At 42.4% G+C, this 24,399-nt stretch overlaps 1 protein-coding gene across 1 annotated transcript in view; it reads left to right on the plus strand.

The window, feature by feature from the left end:
* CUX1 (cut like homeobox 1) overlaps window positions 1-24,399 on the plus strand; it is a 447,664-nt gene that overhangs the window by 388,152 nt on the left and 35,113 nt on the right. Inside the window, exons 15-16 of the mRNA XM_077294437.1 lie at window positions 22,560-22,696; window positions 23,317-23,383. Of these exons, the coding sequence (XP_077150552.1) occupies window positions 22,560-22,696; window positions 23,317-23,383 (204 nt within the window). The remainder of the gene's footprint in view (window positions 1-22,559; window positions 22,697-23,316; window positions 23,384-24,399) is intronic.

Consider the following 24,399-nt stretch of genomic DNA (forward strand, 5'->3'; position numbering starts at 1 on the left):
ATTTTTTTTAGAATTCTGTGGAAGTATGGCTGAAAAGCAAAGTCTGACTTTCATTTGTTCATTTTCATAGATCTTTTATTTATTATTACTTTTGTCAAATTCAAGTTATTTCTGTGACCATAGTGAGTTTTTAAGTCATTAATCGACCGGTACCAACAATTTTGACCACGTGTGTACATACTGTCCGATCCTCGGGCAGCAAGTATCAGGCACGGGCTATACAATCTCCACTAGATATATTTGACTCCTGCAGTGTTATAGAAAAAATAATTTGGCTCTACCATCTCCTCATTAGGGCCGTATTATAGGTAAAGAAACAACCTTGAAATCTTAACATTTTTATACTTGCCTTCTTGTCTAATACTCAACTCATAGGCCCCGATTCATCAAGACCAGTGGTTTAGGGGGGTGTGCTGGAGTCATTGGAATATTAATGAATCAGTAGCATGTGACAAGTAGTGTGTGCCTCGCCACAAATCCTACTCCAGTCAGTTGTAAGGAATGCCTCGGCTCATCATTAGTAGACGAGCTGTGGTGTCACGTGTCACAACTCCTCGTATTTTGGTGAAGCTGGGTAAAACTGTCATGAAAAGGCCAAAAGTCGCAAAATGTTTGTGCAACTCCATGATGTACAAACATTTTTCAACTTTTCAAAGCAATTTATCCCAAAATTCTAGCGTAATCACTTTTGATGAATTGGGGACACTATTCTTGTTCTGCACAGTCATTATCATTGCAGGCAGGATTGCAACGACAGATATCGCCTCTCTATACAGTAGATAACACAGGATCCAGCATTTACAATAGTTGAGGTCACCGCTCTCCTTCTAACATTCCCCTCACTATGAGTCAGAGACAGTTTTTTATCATTTCTAAGGCCATGTGCACACGCTGCGGATTCCATTGCGGAATTTTCCGCAGCGGATTTGATAAATCTGCAGTGCAAAACCGCTGCGGTTTTTCCTGCGGATTTATCGCGGTTTCTATTGCGGATTCCGCTGCGGGTTTTCACCTGCAGTTTTCTATTGGAGCAGGTGTAAACCCGCAGCGGAATCCGCACAAAGAATTGACATGCTGCGGAATATAAACCGCTGTGTTTCCGCGCGTTTTTTTCCGCAGCATGTGCACTGCGGATTTCGTTTCCCATAGGTTTACATTGTACTGTAAACTCATGTTAAACCGCTGCGGAAACGCAGCAAAATCCGCAACGTGTGCACATACCCTAAAACTTTGTGGTCGGGGTCACACAAGAATTGATTCTTTCATGCAAGAGAATCGGATCGATTATGTAAATGACACTTTGATCAAACTCTGATCTTGGTAATCTGAGCTTAGTGTGATCCGGTTCTCTCAGATAAGAAAACCGTAGCAAAGATGATGAAGAGCAAGATATCTCCACCTTTGCCATTGTGTGAGTCCACGGAAATTAGATTGCACTCGGATGTCATCAGAGTGCAGTCCAATGTTTTCCATGCACCCATAGACTTGAATGGGTGAGGGCAATCCAATTTGTGCAGCAACTCCTAGCATGCTGCAATTTTTTTTTTTTTAATTATTCCGAATTGAGATGAAAAAAACATTGACCTGCACTGCCCCTTAAAGTAACATTCAGCCGAGTGCTATGCGATAAAACATCTGATAGCACTTGTCCGATGTATACGCTCGTGTGAGTTTATGTAGGAAAATATTAATTTTTTTATCCAAGGGATTAGTCTAGAACAGTGCATGAAAGGGTCATTGCAATAACATTCTCGCATGTCATAAAGTGATCTAAAAATTATCAGAAAATAGCCAGGACCCTGTTCTTACTCATCTGCTGTCTGCACTTTCAAGGGAGAGAATGAAAAAGCCAATTGCAGTTAACACAGCACAGATAAAAATATACACAGGCCGAGCTTTTTAAGAAGTTGCCAAAAATGTAAAAAAAAATCCAAAATCTTTGGGGATTTGTCTTCATTGCAGATCAGCTGAATTTGCTTGAATAGAGCAAAGGTGCAATATCAGTCAAAGTAAATGGCCACATGTAGCCCCTGTTTCTATTAAGAAAAAGGAGATTTTTTTTTATCTGCATGGTGCCCGAAATCTCTAATGGCTCGCTGTACAGAAAGTGTGTCATTATTAGTTACTGCATGATCTTCCGTTAGTTTATTATAAGGACCCAATGTTTATGAAGTCTGATGCTAGTTCTAGTTAACTCCTTTCCGACATTGGACGTAATAGTACGATGATGTTGGTCTCCCCCCTGTTTGGTGCGAGCTCCGGCGCTGAGCCTGCACCGGCACATGTCAGCCGATATACAGCTGACTTGTGCCCGCAACAGCCGCGGGTGGAATCGCGATCCACCCGCGGCTGTTAACTAGTTAAATGCCGCTGTTAATTTCTGACAGTGGCATTTAACTCATGCTTACCGGAAGCGCATCGTAAATCCCACCCATTGATGACATGATCGAGGGTCACCGATGGGTCTGCATGATAACCGCAGGTCTGCTTCAGACCTCTATGGTTGTCATTGCCGGATTGCTATGAGCTCTGAGCATTTCTGCTACCACAGGTGATCTGATCATCTGTGTGTAGCAGAGGTGATCGAAGTACTGCAGCTTCTAGTCTCTAGTAATGGAGACTATTGAAGCATGCAAAAAGTAAAAAAAAAATGTTTTTAAAAATATTTTAAAAAAATATATAAAAGTTCGTATCACCCCCTTTTTGCCCCATTCAAATAAAATAAAAATTAAAAAAATACACATATTTAGTATCGCCGCATTCAGAATCGCCCGATCTATCAATATAAAAAAAGAATTAACCCGATTGGTAAACGGGGTAGCAATAAAAAAATTAAAACCTTCAGAATTACGGTTTTTTTGGTCGTCACTACATTGGAATAAAATGCAATAACTGGCGATCAGAAGATCGTATCTACACCAAAATCATATCAGTAAAAAAAGTCAGCTCGGCGCGCAAAAAATAAGACCTCACCCAACCCCAAAGCACAAAAAATGGAGACGCCACAGGTCTCGGAAAATGACGCCATTTTTATTTTTATCAATCTTTGGATTTTTTTATTCTTCACTTACATAGAAAAGAACGTAGACATGTTTGGTGTCTATGAACTCGTAATGACCTGGAGAATCTTTATGGCAGGTCAGTTTTAGCATTTAGAAAACATTAAAAAAAAAAATAAAAAAAATGTGGAATTGCACTTTTTTTTGCAATTTCACCTCACTTGGAATTTATTTTCCCATTTTCTAGTACACAATATGTTAAAACCAATGGTGTCGTTCCAAACCACCCCCACCCCACCCCCCCCTTCGCAAAAAACAAATCCTCACATGGCCATATTGACGGAAAAATACAAAAGTTTATGGCTCTGGGAAGAAGATGAGCGAAAAACGAAAACGGAAATACCTCTGGTCGTGAAGGGGTTAAAGATTTGCCGTTTCAAATGCTAGTACAAGAATAATGTTGGCACTCGGAAGCTGCCCAAGACAGATGATGTTTGCATGACTCAAACTTTCCTTTCCAAAAGTTTTTTTTTGTAAAAGATTTAAGACATTATGTGCAACCTTCCCAAAATAATACCGGAATGTAGAACAGATCCGCTCCAAAGCGTCTCAGCAGGTTTCAGATCAGCATGAGAAGAAGTTGGTGAACTTCAGCTATTAAGGGTCTGCAGGATCTGGGCCACTGCCTTGGATTTAGAAATCATCTTCTTCATCAAATTATGGAGTCTATCTGCGTAAGCCCATTCCTACAAATAGAATAGAAAATTGAGAAAAAAGTAATTTAGGGCAAAAGCTACAAGAAATTATTTCAGTGCCCATATAACAATTAGACTGCTGGACATAATGGTTGAGCTACTTTTAGTTCTAAGAAGTTTTGTTTTGTTTTTTTCATTTCTGAATTTAATAGAATATTTAATTGTCTTTTAAGGCACAAGTAAAAACAAGAGTATTTTTATTTATGCTTCCGTATATAGCGCCAACATATTTCACAGTTCTACAAACACAATACATAAAGAATTTACATAAACTTTTATCTTTATGTGGTCACTGTGTAACAAAATGTGCTTAAATAAATAGTACAAGTGAATATATGAAACTTTATAATATATTATCTGCTTTTTTTTTCCACTACTTATGAACAACTTCTTCCCCTCCCCCCACCTCCGGACACACTCTGAAAATACAGCTCAAATCCATCTTGGTCAAAAGAAGATGAAATGCCGACACAGTGAGGTGTCAGGTTACACCTCCTATTATAATAAACCAGAACAAGAAAAACCTCACTAAAACGATAAATGTATTAGATTTAGTAGTTAATATCACAGACAAAAAATACTCTGAATAACTCTGGCAAATTACTTGACCAATAGTATACTCTGTGCAATCAAGGATATAAAACAAGGGAACAAGTTGAATTATATAATGACAATTAGGGTAGGAAAATGAAAAAGTAGGATAAATATTGTAAATTATATGAATACTACAACACTTTACCCTACAAAGCCCTAAAGCAAGACCCTACTAATCCATGGAAGTTTTCACAATAAGTAAAAAATGAAATGGCGCCCCCGCTCAGCAGAGTCTGTACCCTATAAAATCCTTATTAGTAATATAGACAGAGATATATTGCTAAATATACATATACAAAAATAATCATAGGAACATATATAGTTGTGTGAAAAAGTGTTTGCCCCCTCCTGATTTCCTATTCTTTTGCATGTTTGTTGCACTTAAATGTATCAGATTTCCAAACAAATTTAAATATTAGACAAAGGTAACACAAGTAATCACAAAATGCAGTTTATAAATGAACCTAATAACTGGTTGGGACACCCTTAGCAGCAACAACTGCAATCAAGCGTTTGCAATAACTGGCACATTGGAGGGTTTCTGTTATGACCCCAATGGCGAGGGTCTCAGAGGTACGTGGAAGTCTGCAGAATACAAAAATCCAGCTCATAGGGCAGTGGTAACTGGGTTGACCATATATCTACTCCTAACGCCAACACTAGAAGTAGCCGGGGATCATTCCTACGTTGATTCTAGATGACACGCTCCAGCCGGAGAATCTAGCTACCCCTAGTAGAGGAAAACAAAAGACCTTTCTTGCCTCCAGAGAAGGGGACCCCAAAGCTGGATAGAAGCCCCCCACAAATAATAACGGTGAGGTAAGAGGAAATGACAAACACAGAAATGAACCAGGTTTAGCACAGAGAGGCCCGCTTACTGATAGCAGAATAAAGAAAGGTAACTTATATGGTCAACAAAAACCCTATCAAAATCCACACTGGAAATTCAAGAACCCCCGAACCGTCTAACGGTCCGGGGGGAGAACACCAGCCCCCTAGAGCTTCCAGCAAAGGTCAGGATATAGATTTGGAACAAGCTGGACAAAAATACAAAACCAAAACACATAGCAAAAAGCAAAAGGCAGACTTAGCTGATATAACTGGAACCAGGATCAGTAGACAAGAGCACAGCAGACTAGCTCTGATAACTACGTTGCCAGGCATTGAACTGAAGGTCTAGGGAGCTTATATAGCAACACCCCTAACTAACGACCCAGGTGCGGATAAAAGGAATGACAGAAAAACCAGAGTCAAAAAACTAGTAACCACTAGAGGGAGCAAAAAGCAAATTCACAACAGTACCCCCCCCTTAGTGAGGGGTCACCGAACCCTCACCACGACCACCAGGGCGATCAGGATGAGCGGCATGAAAGGCACGAACTAAATCGGCCGCATGAACATCAGAGGCGACCACCCAGGAATTATCCTCCTGACCATAGCCCTTCCACTTGACCAGGTACTGAAGCCTCCGCCTGGAGAGGCGAGAATCCAAGATCTTCCACCACGTACTCCAACTCGCCCTCAACCAACACCGGAGCAGGAGGCTCAGCAGAAGGAACTACAGGCACAATGTACCGCCGCAACAAGGACCTATGAAATACATTGTGAATAGCAAACGACACAGGAAGATCCAGACGAAAAGATACAGGATTAAGGATTTCCAATATCTTGTAAGGCCCAATAAAACGAGGTTTAAATTTGGGAGAGGAGACCTTCATAGGAACAAAGCGGGAAGAAAGCCATACCAAATCCCCAACGCGTAGTCGGGGACCCACACCGCGGCGGCGGTTGGCAAAGCGCTGAGCCCTCTCCTGTGACAACTTCAAGTTGTCCACCACATGATTCCAGATCCGCTGCAACCTATCTACCACAGAATCCACCCCAGGACAGTCAGAAGGCTCCACATGACCCGAAGAAAAGCGAGGATGGAAACCAGAGTTGCAGAAAAAAGGCGAAACCAAGGTGGCGGAACTAGCCCGATTATTAAGGGCAAACTCAGCCAACGGCAAGAATGTCACCCAATCGTCCTGATCAGCAGAGACAAAACACCTCAAATAAGCCTCCAAAGTCTGATTGGTTCGCTCCGTCTGTCCATTAGTCTGAGGATGGAAAGCAGACGAAAACGACAAATCAATGCCCATCCTACTACAAAAGGATCGCCAGAACCTAGAAACGAACTGGGATCCTCTGTCTGACACAATATTCTCAGGGATGCCGTGCAAACGAACCACGTTCTGGAAAAACACAGGAACCAGATCGGAAGAGGAAGGCAGCTTAGGCAAAGGAACCAAATGGACCATCTTGGAGAAGCGATCACATATCACCCAGATAACGGACATGCCCTGAGATAGCGGAAGATCAGAAATGAAATCCATGGAGATATGTGTCCAAGGTCTCTTCGGGACAGGCAAGGGCAAGAGCAAACCGCTGGCACGAGAACAGCAAGGCTTAGCTCGAGCACAAGTCCCACAGGACTGCACAAATGACCGCACATCCCTTGACAAGGAAGGCCACCAAAAGGACCTGGCCACCAGGTCTCTGGTGCCAAAAATTCCCGGGTGACCTGCCAACACCGAGGAATGAACCTCGGAAATGACTCTGCTGGTCCATTTATCCGGGACAAACAGTCTGTCAGGTGGACAAGACTCAGGCCTATCAGCCTGAAATCTCTGCAACACACGTCGCAGATCCGGAGAAATAGCTGACAAGATAATACCATCCTTAAGAATACCAACAGGTTCAGCGACTCCAGGAGCATCAGGCACAAAGCTCCTAGAAAGAGCATCGGCCTTCACATTCTTTGAACCTGGTAAATACGAGACAACAAAATCAAAGCGGGAGAAAAACAATGACCAGCGGGCCTGTCTCGGATTAAGGCGTTTAGCAGACTCGAGATACATCAGATTTTTGTGATCAGTCAAGACCACCACACGATGCTTAGCACCCTCGAGCCAATGACGCCACTCCTCAAATGCCCATTTCATGGCCAACAACTCCCGATTGCCCACATCATAATTTCGCTCGGCAGGCGAAAACTTCCTGGAGAAAAAGGCACAAGGTTTCATAACAGAGCAACCAGGGCCTCTCTGCGACAAAACGGCCCCTGCTCCAATCTCTGAAGCATCCACCTCAACCTGAAAGGGAAGTGAGACATCGGGCTGGCACAAAACAGGCGCCGAAGTAAACCGGCGCTTCAACTCCTGGAAAGCCTCCACGGCAGCAGGAGCCCAGTTAGCTACATCGGAGCCCTTCTTGGTCATATCCGTCAACGGTTTCACAATGCTAGAAAAATTAGCGATAAAACGACGGTAGAAGTTAGCGAAACCCAAGAACTTCTGAAGACTCTTAACCGACGAGGGCTGAGTCCAATCAAGAATAGCTCGGACCTTGACTGGGTCCATCTCCACAGCAGAAGGGGAAAAAATGAACCCCAAAAAGGGAACCTTCTGTACACCAAAGAGACACTTTGAGCCCTTGACAAACAAAGAATTTTCACGCAAAATTTTAAAGACCAACCTGACCTGCTCCACATGCGAATCCCAATCATCAGAAAAAACCAAAATATCATCCAGATAAACAATCAAAAATTTATCCAGATACTTCCGGAAAATGTCATGCATAAAGGACTGAAAAACTGAAGGCGCATTGGAGAGCCCAAAAGGCATCACCAAGTACTCAAAATGACCTTCGGGCGTATTGAATGCGGTTTTCCATTCATCACCTTGCTTAATGCGCACAAGGTTGTACGCACCACGAAGGTCTATCTTGGTGAACCACTTGGCACCTTTAATCCGGGCAAACAAGTCAGACAACAGCGGTAAAGGATACTGAAATTTGACAGTGATCTTATTTAAAAGCCGATAATCAATACAAGGTCTCAAAGATCCGTCCTTTTTTGCCACAAAAAAGAATCCCGCACCAAGGGGGGAAGAAGACGGACGAATATGTCCTTTCTCCAGAGACTCCTTGATATATGAACGCATAGCGGTATGTTCAGGTACCGACAGATTAAACAGTCTTCCCTTAGGAAACTTACTGCCTGGGATCAAATCTATAGCACAGTCACAGTCCCTATGAGGAGGCAGTGCACTGGACTCAGACTCACTGAAGACATCCTGATAATCAGACAAATACTCCGGAACTTCCGAAGGCGTAGAAGAAGCAATAGACACAGGCAGGGAATCCCCATGAATACCACGACAGCCCCAACTTGAGACTGACATAGCCTTCCAGTCCAGGACTGGATTATGGGTCTGTAACCATGGCAGCCCTAAAACAACCAAATCATGCATTTTATGTAAAACCAGGAAACGTATCACCTCGCGGTGTTCAGGAGTCATGCACATGATAACCTGTGTCCAATACTGCGGTTTATTTGCTGCCAATGGCGTAGCATCAATACCCCTAAGAGGAATAGGATTTTCTAATGGTTCAAGAGTAAAACCACAGTGCTTAGCAAATGACAGATCCATAAGACTCAGGGCAGCACCTGAATCTACAAACGCCATGACAGGATAAGACGACAGTGAGCAAATCAAAGTTACAGACAGAATAAATTTAGGTTGCAAATTACCAACGGTGACAGGACTAACAACCTTAGCTATACGTTTAGAGCATGCTGAGATAACATGTGTAGAATCACCACAGTAGTAGCACAAGCCATTCCGGCGTCTATGAATTTTCCGCTCATTTCTAGTCAGGATTCTATCACATTGCATTAAATCAGGTGTCTGTTCAGACAACACCATGAGGGAATTTGCGGTTTTTCTATCACATTGCACCGAATTAGGTGTCTGTTCAGACAACACCATGAGGGAATTTGCGGTTTTGCGCTCCCGCAACCGCCGGTCAATTTGAATAGCCAGTGCCATAGTATCATTGAGACCTGTGGGAATGGGAAAACCCACCATAACATTCTTAATGGCTTCAGATAGGCCATTTCTAAAATTAGCGGCCAGTGCACACTCGTTCCAATGTGTCAGCACGGACCATTTCCGAAATTTTTGGCAATACACTTCAGCCTCGTCCTGCCCCTGAGACATAGCCAGCAAGGCCTTTTCTGCCTGAATCTCAAGATTGGGTTCCTCATAAAGTAAACCGAGCGCCAGAAAAAACGCATCAATATCAGCCAATGCCGGATCTCCTGGCGCCAGCGAAAAAGCCCAATCCTGAGGGTCGCCCCGTAAGAATGAAATAACAATTTTTACTTGCTGAGCAGAGTCTCCAGATGAACAGGGTCTCAGGGACAAAAACAATTTACAATTATTCACAAAATTCCTAAACTTAAACCTGTCTCCGGAAAACAGTTCAGGAATCGGTATTTTAGGTTCTGACCTAGGATTTCTGATAACATAGTCTTGTATGCCCTGCACACGAGTAGCCAGCTGGTCCACACTTGTAATCAAGGTCTGGACATTCATGTCTGCAGCAAGCATAGCCACTCTGAGGTAAAGGGGAAGAAGAAAGAAAAAAAAAAAAAAAAAAACTCAGAATCTTCTTTCTTATAATCCCTCTTCTGCAACGCATTAAACATTTAATACTGGCCTGGCAAACTGTTATGACCCCAATGGCGAGGGTCTCAGAGGTACGTGGAAGTCTGCAGAATACAAAAATCCAGCTCATAGGGCAGTGGTAACTGGGTTGACCATATATCTACTCCTAACGCCAACACTAGAAGTAGCCGGGGATCATTCCTACGTTGATTCTAGATGACACGCTCCAGCCGGAGAATCTAGCTACCCCTAGTAGAGGAAAACAAAAGACCTTTCTTGCCTCCAGAGAAGGGGACCCCAAAGCTGGATAGAAGCCCCCCACAAATAATAACGGTGAGGTAAGAGGAAATGACAAACACAGAAATGAACCAGGTTTAGCACAGAGAGGCCCGCTTACTGATAGCAGAATAAAGAAAGGTAACTTATATGGTCAACAAAAACCCTATCAAAATCCACACTGGAAATTCAAGAACCCCCGAACCGTCTAACGGTCCGGGGGGAGAACACCAGCCCCCTAGAGCTTCCAGCAAAGGTCAGGATATAGATTTGGAACAAGCTGGACAAAAATACAAAACCAAAACAAATAGCAAAAAGCAAAAGGCAGACTTAGCTGATATAACTGGAACCAGGATCAGTAGACAAGAGCACAGCAGACTAGCTCTGATAACTACGTTGCCAGGCATTGAACTGAAGGTCTAGGGAGCTTATATAGCAACACCCCTAACTAACGACCCAGGTGCGGATAAAAGGAATGACAGAAAAACCAGAGTCAAAAAACTAGTAACCACTAGAGGGAGCAAAAAGCAAATTCACAACAGGTTTCCCAGCCTAAACCTCCTTTTTAACCCCTTCATGACCCCAGCTTTTTTCAGTTTTGCGTTTTCGTTTTTCGCTCCCCTCATTCTCAGTTATAACTCTTAACTTTTTTTTTAAAGTTGTAATTTTGAACTACACCATTGCTTTTAGCATGTCGTGTACTAGAAAATGGGAAAAAAAATTCAAGTGTGGTGAAATTGCAAAAAAAGTGAAATCCCACAGTTGTTTTTTGTTTGACTTTTTTTGCTAGGTTCACTAAATGCTAAAACTGAGCTGCCATTTTTATTCTCCAGGTCATTACGAATTCATAGACACCAAATATGTCTAGGTTTTTTTTTTATCTAAGTGGTGAAAACAAATTCCAAATTTTATTTAAAAAAAAAAATTGTGCAATTTTCCGATACCCGTAACGTCTCCATTTTTCGTGATCTGGGGTTGGGTGAGGGCTTATTTTTTGCGTGCTGAGCTGACGTTTTTAATGATACCATTTTGGTGTAGATACAATCTTTTGATCACCCGTTATTGCATTTTAATGCAATGTCGCGGCGACCAAAACAACGTAAGTCAGGCGTTTCAAAATTTTTTCCCGCTATGCCATTATTCCTTTTGATAGATTGGGCGATTCTGAACGCGGCGATACCAAATATGTGTATATTTGATTTTTTTTATTGTTTTATTTTGAATGGGGCGAAAGGGGGGTGATTTAAACTTTTATATTTTTTTATTTTTTTCATATTTTTGAAAACTTTTTTTTTTACTTTTGCCATGCTTCAATAGCCTCCATAGGAGGCTGGAAGCTGGCATAGCCTGACCGGCTCTGCTACATAGGAGTGAAGCTCAGATCGCTCCTATGTAGTAGAATTACAGCATTGCTATGTGTGCCGACCACAGGGTGGCGCTCACAGCAATCCAGCATCAACAACCATAGAGGTCTTCAATAGACCTCTGGTTGTCATGCCGACGCATCGCTGACCACCGATCACATGATGGGGGTCAGCAATGTGCTCATTTCCGTCCTGTTGGCTGGAAGAGCTAGTTAAATGCCACTGTCAGCGTTTGACAGCGGCATTTAACTAGTTAATAGCGGCAGGTCAATCGCGATTCCACTTGTCGCTATTGCGGGCACATGTCAGCTGTCATGTCCCGGCTTTGATGCGGGCTCCCCGCCTGAGCCCAAATCAAAGGACGGGATCTGACCTCTGACGTACTATCCCGTCCAACATCAGAAAGGGGTTAAAGGTCATGCCATAGAATCTCAATCTGATAAACGTTAGAACTTTGACTAGGCCACTCCAAAGTCTAAATTTTGTTTTACTTAAGCCATTCCGAAGTTAGTTCAAAAAACAAACAGACAACACTAACTCACTATCCCCTGTCCACCCGCAAGTCTCTGTCGCTGCTCCCAGTGTCCTAGAGTCTCATTGACTGCCACAGCATTGCAGCTAATCGGTGAGCTCACCAGCTCTTCTAGTGTAGATGGAAAGGCCCCACTCATAGCTGCTGAGCTCTCTGATTCGCTGCTATGCTGTCAGTGACATCAACACCGCAGCCAGTGCCAGACAATGGGAGCAGCGGTTAAGACTTCGCCGGTGGACTCTGGGATGGTGAATAAAGTGTGGTTTATTTTCTATACTAAGTGCATAGGAATAAAAATAAAAAGGGGCCAACCCTTTAGCTTCTCAAGAAATGTCTTTCGGCTGTTATGGACCTCAAAAACTTATGGTATGCTGCCTCCTTTCTTTCCAGATGAGGGAGAGTCGAGGAAAATAAAAATAGAGGATTATGTGTGAATAGTGTTACTATCCTACCCTATCTTGGTGTCCAGCAGGACCATAGAGCTGTCAATAATTCCACCCACCTTACCATGAATCTGTCCCAATCTCCACATCAGAGCTGACAAATGACCTGAAGGCAATAATTGTCAGCCTACTGCATCTGCTCCAGCAGCCATTATGAACAAAATGATACATTTCATGATTTACTGTGGGGGAAATAAGTATTTGATCCCTTGCTGATTTTGTAAGTTTGCCCACTGACAAAGACATGAACAGTCGGTAATTTTAAGGGTAGGTTAATTTTAACACTGAGAGATAGCATTTCAAAAATAAAATCCAGAAAATCACATTGTATAAATTATATAAATGTAGCTGCTTATTGACCCTTCACAAGCAGCTATGTCCTCCTCCGGTAGAATAAATCTTCACAAGCAGCTACAGTGGCTTGCGAAAGTAGAAGGGCCCACAGTAGCCATAATGAAGAGAAGACTGACGGGATTTACTTCCATGCTGTGTGCAGAATTATTTGACAAGAGAGTATATGATCATTTTTATGCAGATTTTCCAACTCCAAGCTGTATAAACATGAATGCTTATTGGATGAAGCAGGTCAGGTGATGTATGTTTGTTTAATTAGGGAGGGATGCAGCCTAAGGATATCATGACCCTTTATCAAGGTGTGCAGAATAATTAGGCAGCTTGTGTTCATCAGGAAAAAAAGGCCAAAAAAGAGATTTACCTGATCTTCAAAAGTCAAAAATTGTTAAATGTATTGCAGAGGAATACAGCACTCCCAAAACTGTGAAGATATTGGGGCGTGATCACAGAACCATGAAAAGTTTTGTTTCAAAAAGATGCACATTAACTGCCAAAGATTTGAGAAGAATCAAACTTGAAGCAACCAGGAAGCCATTATCCTCCAGTGCTGTCATATTCCAAAACTGCAGCCTCCCTGGAGAGCCCAGAAGTACAAGGTGTTCAGTGCTCAGAGACATGGTCAAGTAAGGGAAGATGAAACGTTACCACCACTGAACAAGGCACAGAAGGTGAAACATCAAGACTGGGCCAAGAAATATCTGAATGCAGATTTTTCAAAGGCTTTATGGACTGATGAGATGAGTAACTCTTGGTGGATCAGATGATTGGGCCCATGGTTGGATCAGTAACAGAGACCTCCACTTCAACTCAGACACCAGCAAGGTGGAGGTGGGGTACTGGTATAAACTGGTATTATTAAAGATGATCTGGTTGGACCTTTCAAGTTGAAGATATATTCTAAATCAACTCCCAAACCTACTGCAAGATTTTATAAGACACTTTTTTCAAGCAGTGGGACAGGAAAAACTCTGAATCTTTCAAGAAAAACTTTATGCAGGACAATGCTCCATCGCATGCATCAAAGTAATTCGCGTCTTGGCCCAGTCTTGACGTTTCATCTTCTGTGTGTTGTTCAGTGGTGGTCGGCTTTCAGCCTTCCTTACCTCCGCCAGGTCTGTGGTCATTCCGGGAGGTTGCAGTTCTGGAATATAACAGCACTGGAGGATGATGGGTTATTGGTCGCTTCACATTTGATTCTTCTCAAATCACTGGCAGCTAATGTTCATCTTTCCATCTCAACATGTTTTTTGCAACTCCTTTGTCTATTTACAACAACACTTTTGATGGTTTTGTGATTACACCCAGTATCTTATCAGTTACAAGGGTGCTGCCTCCCTCTGTAAGAGCCTTTACTTTTCAGAGGGAGTTAAATTTCTTTTTTGGGTGATTTTACCTGAGGAAAATAAGCTGCTGAATAATTCTGCACACCTTGGTAAAGGGTGTTGATATCCTTAGGTCAATCATTCCATAATTAGACAAATACGCATCACCTGATCTACTTCATCCAATAAGCATTCACATTTATACAGCGCTTAGTTGGAAAATCTGCATAAAAATGATGATATGGTCAAAATACTCACTTTCCTAATAATTCTGCACACAGTGTATGGCTGCTTCTTCTAGCCTTCTGCTTCATAATGTACAGGACTCCAACTTACAAGTCTGAATGTATAGCTACATCCATCACGAAGACCGCCACACAGATCCCTCTTGTGTTTACAAGCCTCGAATGTGGTTACTACTGGGCAGTGCCTGACATGGTGCAGCTCTACACCACATTCCACATTATTATGAAAATGTTATTTCTCTCTCATTTTCCTAACTGGTCAATGTGAATGAGTCAGAATAATGATCAAATCATATCATCAGCCTTTAGAGGATAAATCAAACTTTATTGGTCTAACCTCCCAATGATAACCATATTTTTTCAAAAATAAAAAAAAATCAATATACAGTCCCAAATTATGTGCAACAGAATTTCCCAACATTTTATAGGTTGTAAAGAACTAAAAATTGTAATTTGTTGGATTTGCAGTAGCTTTTTCAATCAAAATCGTAACAGGTCAAGTTACATGTTAACATAGGACCACTTCTTTGATATCGCCTTCACAATTCTTGCATCCATTGAATCTGTGATCATGGGCATACATAGAAATCAAAGCAGAAGTCCTAATTGCCCCCACCCCCTCCCTACCCTCCAAAAAAAAGAAATATTCGGAGGGGTCACAAAAGAGCATATCCCACAAATTTGCAGCTCCAAATTACTCTAAAGTAATTTTGCCCCTCTTGAAGCCCCCTTAATGTTCCGACAAACTAAGATACCCCTTTCATGGCTCCCATAAAGTATGATGCCAAAATATGTTATGTGCCACCCAAACATAGTAAGATACCCCCACAGTGAATTCCTCCATACTACCCTCCACACACACAATATGATACCCCCACAGTGACCAAGACAGAGTATGATGGCCCCCATAGTTCTCCACACACAGTGTGATGGCCCCGATACAGCCCTCTACACAATATGATGGCCCCCACATGGCCCTTTTATACAGTGTAGTGACCCCCACGCAACTATCCACACTGTATAATGGCCGGCACATATTATAAAGGTCCTCCAGACAGTATATTGGCCCCGCACAGCAATCCACACAGTATAATGGACCCCGCACAACCCTGCATACAGTATAATTGGCCCCCATACCACCCTCCAAACAGTCTACTGGCCCCCACACAGCCCTCCAAGTGCTGTAATGACCTCCCAAGTAGCATAACGCCACCCACATAACCCTCCAAATAGTGTGATGGCCCTCACAAAGTACTCATGGAGATGGTGCATTGTCATGCATGAAGATGATTTTGCTACGGATTGCATGGTTCTTTTTTTTGTAGCATGGAAGAAAGTGGTCAGTCAAAAACTATATACACTGCTCAAAAAAATAAAGGGAACACTTAAACAACAGAATATAATTCCAAGTAAATCAAACTTCTGTGAAATCAAACTGTCCACTTAGGATGCAACACTGTTTGACAATCAATTTCACATGCTGTTGTGCAAATGGAATAGACAACAGATGGAAATTATTGGCAATTATCAAGACACACTCAATAAAGGAGTGGTTCTGCTGGTGTGGACCACAGACCACATCTCAGTACCAATGCTTTCTGGCTGATTTTTTGGTCACTTTTGAATGTTGGATGTGCTTTCACACTCATGATTGCATGAGACGGACTCTACAACCCACACAAGTGGCTCAGGTAGTGCAGCTCATCCAGATTGGCACATCAACGCGAGCTGTGGCAAGAAGGTTTGCTGTGTCTGTCAGCGTAGTGTCCAGAGGTGTTACCAGGAGACAGGCCAGTACACCAGGAGACGTGGAGGGGGCCGTAGGAGGACAACAACTCAGCACCTGGACCTTTCCCTCAGCCTTTGTGCAAGGAGGAGCACTGCCAGAGCCCTGCAAAATGACCTCCGGCAGGCCACAAATGTGCATGTGTCTGCACAAACGGTTAGAAACCGACTCCATGAGGATGGTCTGAGTGCCTGCCGTCCACAGATGGGGGTTGTGCTCACAGCCCAACACCTTGCAGGATGCTTGGTATTTGCCACAGAACACCAGGATTGGCAAATTCGCCACTGGTGCCCTGTGCTCTTCACAGATGAAAGCAGGTTAACACTGAGCAGATGTGACAGAGTCTGGAGATGCCGTGGAGATCGATCTGCTGCCTGCAACATCCTTCAACATGACTGGTTTGGCAGTGGGTCAGTAATGGTGTGGGGTGGCATTTCTTTGGAGGGCCTCACAGCCCTCCATGTGCTCGCCAGAGGTAACCTGACTGCCATTAGGTACCGAGATGAGATCCTCAGACCCCTTGTGAGACCATATGCTGGTGCGGATGGCCCTGGGTTCCTACTAATGCAGGACAATGCCAGACCTGATGTGGCTGGAGTGTGTCAGCTGTTCCTGCAAGATGAAGGCTTTGAAGCTATGGACTGGCCTGCCCGTTCCCCAGACCTGAATTCGATTGAACACATCAGGGACATCATGTCTCGCACCATCCACCACAGACTGTCCAGGAGTTGGCGAATGCTTTAGTCCAGGTCTGGGAGGAGATCCCTCAGTAGACCATATGCCGCCTCATCAGGAGCATGCCCAGGAGTTGTAGGCAGGTCATACAGGCACTTGGTGGCCACACACACTACTGAGCATCATTTCCTTGTCTTGAGGCATTTCCACTGAAGTTGGATCAGCCTGTAATTTGATTTTCCACTTTGATTTTGAGTTTCATTCCAAATTCAGACCTCCATGGGATATTAATTTTGATTTACATTGATCATTTTTATGTTTTATTCTTCTCAGCGTATTCCACTATGTAATGAATAAAGATTTGCAACTGGAATATTTAATTCAGTGATATCTAGGATGTGGGATTTTAGTGTTCCCTTTATTTTTTTGAGCAGTGTACTTTGCCAAAGTAATTTTCACACCTTCTGGGACCCTAAAGTAGGGTAGCTCTCTCCCCATGATTCCGGTCAAAACATTACACCACCTGTTTGCTGATGTTGCAACCTTGATGTGACATGGTGGCCATCCACCAACAATCCACTATAACATCCATCTGGACCATCCAGGGTTTTGCATGGAACTCTTTAGTAAACAAGACATGTATTAAAATTAGTCATCATGTATGTCGGGTTCAACTGCAACTGTTTATGAGCACTGTTTAGAGGAGGCTGAATAGTAGGTTTATGCACAACTGCAAGCCTCTGGAGGATCCTACACCTTGAAGTTCACTGGACTCCAGAGCCACCAGCAGCTTCAAATGCCTGTTTGCTGCTTTATTATTGTATTTTAGCAGCTGCTCTCTAAGGGTATGTGCACACGTTGCGGATTTGGCTGCGGATCCACAGCGGGTTGGCCGCTGCGGATTTGCAGCAGTTTTCCATGCGGTGTACAGTACCATGTAAACCTATGGAAAACCAAATCCGCAGTTCCCATGCTGCGGAAAAAAACATGCAGAAACGCTGCGATTTATTTTCTGCAGCATGTCAATTCTTTGTGCGGATTCCACAGCGTTTTAGCCCTGCTCCTCAATAGGAATCCGCAGGTGTAAAAATGCGGGTGAAATCTGCACACAAAAATGCAGGAAATCTGCGGTAAATCCGCGGTTAAACGCAGTGCATTCTACCCACGGATTTTTCAAAAACGGTGTGGAAAAATCTGCACACGAATCCACAACGTGGGCACATAACCTAAATCTGATAAATTTGTCTGGAGAAACCTTCCTCATTATTCCTGTATCTGCAACAACCTGTCTGTGCTCTGCATCAGCCACAAATCTTTCCACAGTATGATGATCATGTTTACATTTTCGTGAAATATCTAATGTTTAAGGCATTGCACTATTTGACGCTTTTCGTCAGCAAGGCGATCCTTTTACTTTCTCATATTGGTTGAAACCTGTGGCCTACTTAATACTGTGGAACGTCCTTCTTAAGTAGTTTTCATGTAATTGGGTTCATCTGGCAAAGTAATTATCACAGGTATTTGAGACTTTCAAAGGGCCACAGCTTTAAATACCCTATTGAAGTGGGAATATTTTACTTTTCCTTATCGTATATTTTTGATAAGTGTTGTATATTTTGGTCTCCTGTTACTTCATGAAGTTTCCCAAGGGATAGTTCCTCTTTGATACAAAAGGTTTTCTGTATAACAGAAGCTGTTATTCTGACATCTAGTAATAATACATTAAACTCCTTTTTTTATAGATGGGTAAAACAAAATTTTAAAAATATGCCTACAAAAATACCAAGAGTTTTTACATTTTTGCAAAATAAGAAATATGAAAAACTTACTACAATTTTTTTTTATAAAAAACATAAAGATCAACAAAAGTCCAGGAATTTGGATAAAACTTAACAGGACAAAAATGCCTTTGACTTAAGTTTGTACCCTAGATACATTTTCATACTATGGAGCAACTAGAAAGGTTTAACAACATAAATGCTATGCGCCATACCATGAAATGAAAATTGTAATGAACACAAGTCTACTTTATAAACTAGCCACCACTGTAAGGTCGGCTGTTCTTATCCTAACTGGTACTTCGAGTGTGTGCAACTTTACTTACAACTGTACCTTTATTGTATCTCTGCTATTTATTATATTTTCCCTAATTAAAAAGTATGGATTTTAGCTTCAGCCTCGTTTAAGTGCTCTACGTGTGAACGAGTTAAAGCACTAGACCCTTCTAGGCAATGGTACCGCTAAAGATACTTGTATTCTTTAGTATATTCTGACATCTAGTGGCCATTCTCATGTATTGTGCTGGGTATTTGTCATATTTTGTATTCCTTTTACTAAATACATAGAGCTAAGTTTATTAATGTAGGAAAACGGAGGTTGTCATTTGTGACTTTTATTGATTAATCCGTTTGCCATTAGATTGTAGGAAAAATGTATTTAAAAAAAAATCACAAAATGGACAGTAAAATACTCATCTCAGTCCTGTGTTAAATGTATAAATGTACTATACCACTATATTGTGGTATATTATTTTTAAAAGCTTCTATGATCACAAATGTTTACTCTTCACATTCAATTCCAGTTCTAAGCAAACAAAGTAAATATCCAAGTCCGTTGCTGTAAATCATTGCTCTTCAACCTCTGACTGCTAAAGGGCAGCAAGACATACCAAATCTATACGGTACTTAGAGGCTACTATAAATACTATTCTAGTATGGGTTAAATACTATTATACGATGTTAAACTAAAAATGGATTTACTTGCATAGACAACCACTTCCGAATGCGTATTTTTCCCAAAAAATTTCTTACCCCCAAATTCCTTTAAAGTTATAAATTATTGAGAAAAACGAAGTACACCTTCCTTGAATTTTACGGTTTTACATATCAAACCATAATTTAAAGAAAAAACTATTATGTAACAGGTATTAAAATTAAATAAAATCTCAGATGAACAGCAACACATGAAATTTTACATTGTGTCAATATTTAGCAAATATTAGGCCAAAATGCAAAAGCACTGTGTGAAAAATTTACCCTTTACTGATTCCATAGGAATTATGGCGCTAAGTAGCAGCCAGGTGTTGCTAATCAATTACTCTCGATTTGTTGTTCACTGGTAAGTGTAAAAACTTCTATAAAAGCAGAAGTTTTGGGAGCTTGCTGGTCTGATGCATTCAGTTGTCTGTTAACACAATGCCAAGGAGGAAAGACATGAGCAATGATTTTACAGAATCAATTATTGCCGCCCATCAATCTGAGAAGGGCTTATAAGGCAATTTCCAAACATTTTGGAGTTCATCATTTTATAGTGAGAAAGATTATTCCCAAGTGGAAAACGTTCAAGACAGTTGACAATCTTACCAGGAGTGAACTTTACAGCAAATTCACCACAATGCCAAACTGAGCAATTCTCTAAGAAATTCCCCAAAAAAGGCTAACTTTTTCAAAGTTGCATCTGAATAAACCACAAAATTTCTGAACAATATCCTTTGGGAAAGAAGGGACCAAAGTTGAGATGTTTGGTCATAATGTCCTGCTCCATGTTTGACGAAAACCAAACACCTCATATCAGCACAAAAACTTAATTCCAACTGTCATGCATGGAGGTGGAGGGGCGGTGATTTGGTTTGTTGCAGTCACTGGACCTGAGCACAGTCATTGAATCAGCCATGAACTCTTCTGAATACCAAAGTATGCTAGAATCAAATGTGAGGTCATGCGGCAGGACAATGATCCCAAGTACATCAGCAAATCTACATCAGAATGGCTGAAAAAGAGGAGAATGAAGGTGTTACAATGACCAAGACGAACTTTAGACTTCAACCCAATTGAAATGCTGTGGCGAGACCTAAAGACAGCTGTGCATAAATAAATTTCCATAAACGTCAATATGCAAATTGCCTCTTCAGAGAAAAAGAGGACTTGAACTCTATAGCACCACTGTCAATGAACTTAAAAGGGTTGCCAGTAAGTGATTGTAACCTTCTGACTCCTGAGAACGTGCGCTGTGCACACTATCAGGACTCACTGGCATTGCTGGTGAAAGCAGGTGGTAATGTGACCCCAAAAATGCCATTTGCTTACTACCAGTCACATTCTGGCTAGACATGCTTGGCTTCTCTCAATGCAAGAAAATTAAGAACGGTCAAGCATGTCTAGTTGGCATGTGATCAAATATATGCAAATCAAATACTTGTGATCACGTGACTGCCCACTCTCACCGGCAATACCAGTAAATCCTGAGAGCGTGCGCAGGACTCACTGCCAGGATTTGGAAGCCTGCAGTCACATAGTGACTTTCTCCAGAATGATGTGAGAGACTGATAAAGTGATGCAGAAAACTATTATGTTGTTGCTGCTAAAGGTGGTTCTACAGACTATTGAGTCATGGGTGTACTCAATTTTTCACACCGTGCACCTGCGTTTTGGCCTAGTTTTTGTCAAAAATAAATAATGACACTAAGGGTACTGTCACACTCTGCAACTTTCCAACGATCACAACCAGCGATACGACCTGGCCGTTATCGTTGGAAAGTCGTTGTGTGGTCGCTGGAGAGCTGTCACACAGACCGCTCTCCAGCGACCAACGATGCCGAAGGCCCCGGGTAACCAGGGTAAACATCGGGTTACTAAGCGCAGGGCCGTGCTTAGTAACCCGATGTTTACCCTGGTTACCATCGTAAAAGTAAAAAAAAAAAACCGTACATACTCACATTCCGGTGTCCGTCAGGTCCCTTGCAGTCTGCTTCCCGCTCTGACTGAGTGCCGCCATAAAGTGAAAGTAGATCACAGCGGTGACGTCACCGCTGTGCTCTGCTCTTACATTCCGGCCGGCAGTCAGTCAGTGCGGGAAGCGGACTGCAAGGGACCTGACGGACACCGGAATGTGAGTATGTACGGTTTGGTTTTTTTTACTTTTACGATGGTAACCAGGGTAAACATCGGGTTACTAAGCACGGCCCTGCGCTTAGTAACCCGATGATTACCCTGGTTACAAGCGAACGCATCGTTGGATTGGTGTCACACACACCGATCCAACGATGACAGCGGGAGATCCAGCGACGAAAGAAAGTTCCAAACGATCTGCTACGACGTACGATTCTCAGCAGGGTCCCTGATCGCTGCTGCGTGTCAGACACAGCGATATCGTATGGATATCGCTGGAACGTCACGGATCGTACCGTCGTAGCGACAAAAGTGCCACTGTGTGACAGTAGTAATTTTCCATGTGTTGTATTTACCTAATTCAATTATGTCCTACTGAAAGTGCGTCTACTGGGAGCCGCCAGCTTTGTCATGTAGACGTGCCAGCTTGGCTTCAGTCGTCATCGCTCAGTATACAGCGAGCACCGGCTGTCCGCACGCCCTGGACCTGTAATGCGCAGCTCACGGTGTAGCACATCTGTGCACTGATTCTATACCTTGGTGAGTCTTGTGCAAAAATCAGAGTCCTTGTACCAAGGAAACAAAAGCAAAACTGCTGGACCAGAGCAGAACATCACTTTAAACAACAATATTTAAGCTTGATCTTCATTTTCAGGCAACTGTCGGTGATGACGGGGAATCATTCTACAGTGCAGCCATAGTGTGTATGATTGATATACCGACATCAGGGGCATTTGCGCTTTACATGTGTAAGCTGATCCATGATTGCATAGTGCGCGGTTAGTGGTATAGCGGTAACTTGCTGGCGCTCATGTATTTTGTGTAATATTTTCCAGCTCGCTGTGCGGAGTTGCAGCCCCAGTTCACAGAAGCCATTTCAACAGTGGCTGAGCAGAAAGACCTGATCTCCAAACTGGAGCAAGACCTGAGCACCATCCAGTCATTGTCATCTGTCCAGCGCCCAGATGCTGAGGTATCTGATACATTTACTCAGGGATTCACGTGGGTGACCGGCACTACATGATATCCGTAACATGCCACCAGCATTCTCGCCCTCATGTATATAATCTATGATGTGTGAAGTCACTGTATGATATATTATTATTACTGTACATCATAATTGTGCTTTATTGTAAGGTACTGCTACCGTCCGTCAAGCCTTAATCCCTAGAGGCCATTATCGCCCCTTATTCCTATCCTCTTTTCCAATGAAGGGCAGACACAATATTATCTGTGAATTATTTGTGTACTAGACTGTGGCCCGATTCTAACGCATCGGGTATTCTAGAATATGCATGTCCCCGTAGTATATGGACAATGATGATTCCAGAATTCGCGGCAGACTGTGCCCGTCGCTGATTGGTCGAGGCAACCTTTATGACATCATCGTCGCCATGGCAACCATTATGACATCTACGTCGATACTGTGCCCGTCGCTGATTGGTCGAGGCCTGGCGGCCTCGACCAATCAGAGACGCGGGATTTCCAGGACAGACAGACAGACAGACAGACGGAAAAACCCTTAGAGAATTATATATATAGATAGATAGATAGATGATCTTCCATGTAATAATATTATTTTATAATAATCAGGGAGCTGCGGTGCCCAGCTTGGAGAAGATTCCTGACCCCATCAAAGAGGCTACGGCAGTTTTCTATGGTAAGAGATTCTGTAGTGCGCAGTCACCAAAGTATTATGATCCCTTTTATGCAGGCTTTGGGCTATCAGCCTAGGGTTAAGTTCACATTGGCAACATGGCTTGTGTTTACAATGAAGAGCATGGCGTTATTCTGAATCCATCATTCTAGTGGAGATCTGTTGTGAAGGCAATGACAGTATCACTTGTTATGATGTTCTTGACTTTAAAAGTGAGTCTAAGGTTACATTCACACATCCAACTATGTTTTTTTTTTTTACATCCATCAAAAATGGACCCCCCGCGCATGTGAAAAATTAGTGTGAATTTGCCTGCGTTCACCTAGAAAAACATTAGCAGTGGTAAAAAAATCCACCTTGGTTTTGTTATATGAGTATTAGGCACAAAGAATGATGAGCGAGCGTACTTGGGTAAGGTGTTATCTGACCATGCTCGTGGGCTAATAGAGTGTCTTCGGCATGCTCCAATACTATGTGCGAGTCCCCGCTATTCGACAGCCGCAACACATGCAGAGATTGGCTGTTTGTTAGGTAATCCATGCATGTTTCGGCTGTCAAACAGCCATGAGACATTCAGCCGCGGGGACTCAAACATAGTATTCGAGCATGATGAATAACGCCTTATCCAAGTACTCTTGCTCATCACTAGTTCTAGCAATCCGTGCATATCCACTGATGCCCTAAACACATCACTTGATGAACCTCATGGTGAATAATGCCACATGCAGAAAACAAATCATATAACTACGTGTATTCCAGTCATTAACTTATTCATGACCTGGGCATGTTTTATTTATTTTCTCTTCTAAATGAGCCATCTCTTTTTTTTTTGTTTGTTTATGCATCAATGTAATGTACTTAAAAAAAAAAACGAAAAGCTTCAAAGTTTGGTGAAATTATTTAAAAAAAATGCCATCTTGGGGCAGTTTCAGTATTATTTTGATAACGATCAACATGATTTTCCATTATGAAGATATTTTTTTGTTAATAATTTAGCAGTAAAAGGGCTTGTATGATTA

Source organism: Ranitomeya variabilis, chromosome 3 (assembly GCF_051348905.1).
Source record: "Ranitomeya variabilis isolate aRanVar5 chromosome 3, aRanVar5.hap1, whole genome shotgun sequence".
NCBI classification, from domain to species: Eukaryota; Metazoa; Chordata; class Amphibia; order Anura; family Dendrobatidae; genus Ranitomeya; species Ranitomeya variabilis.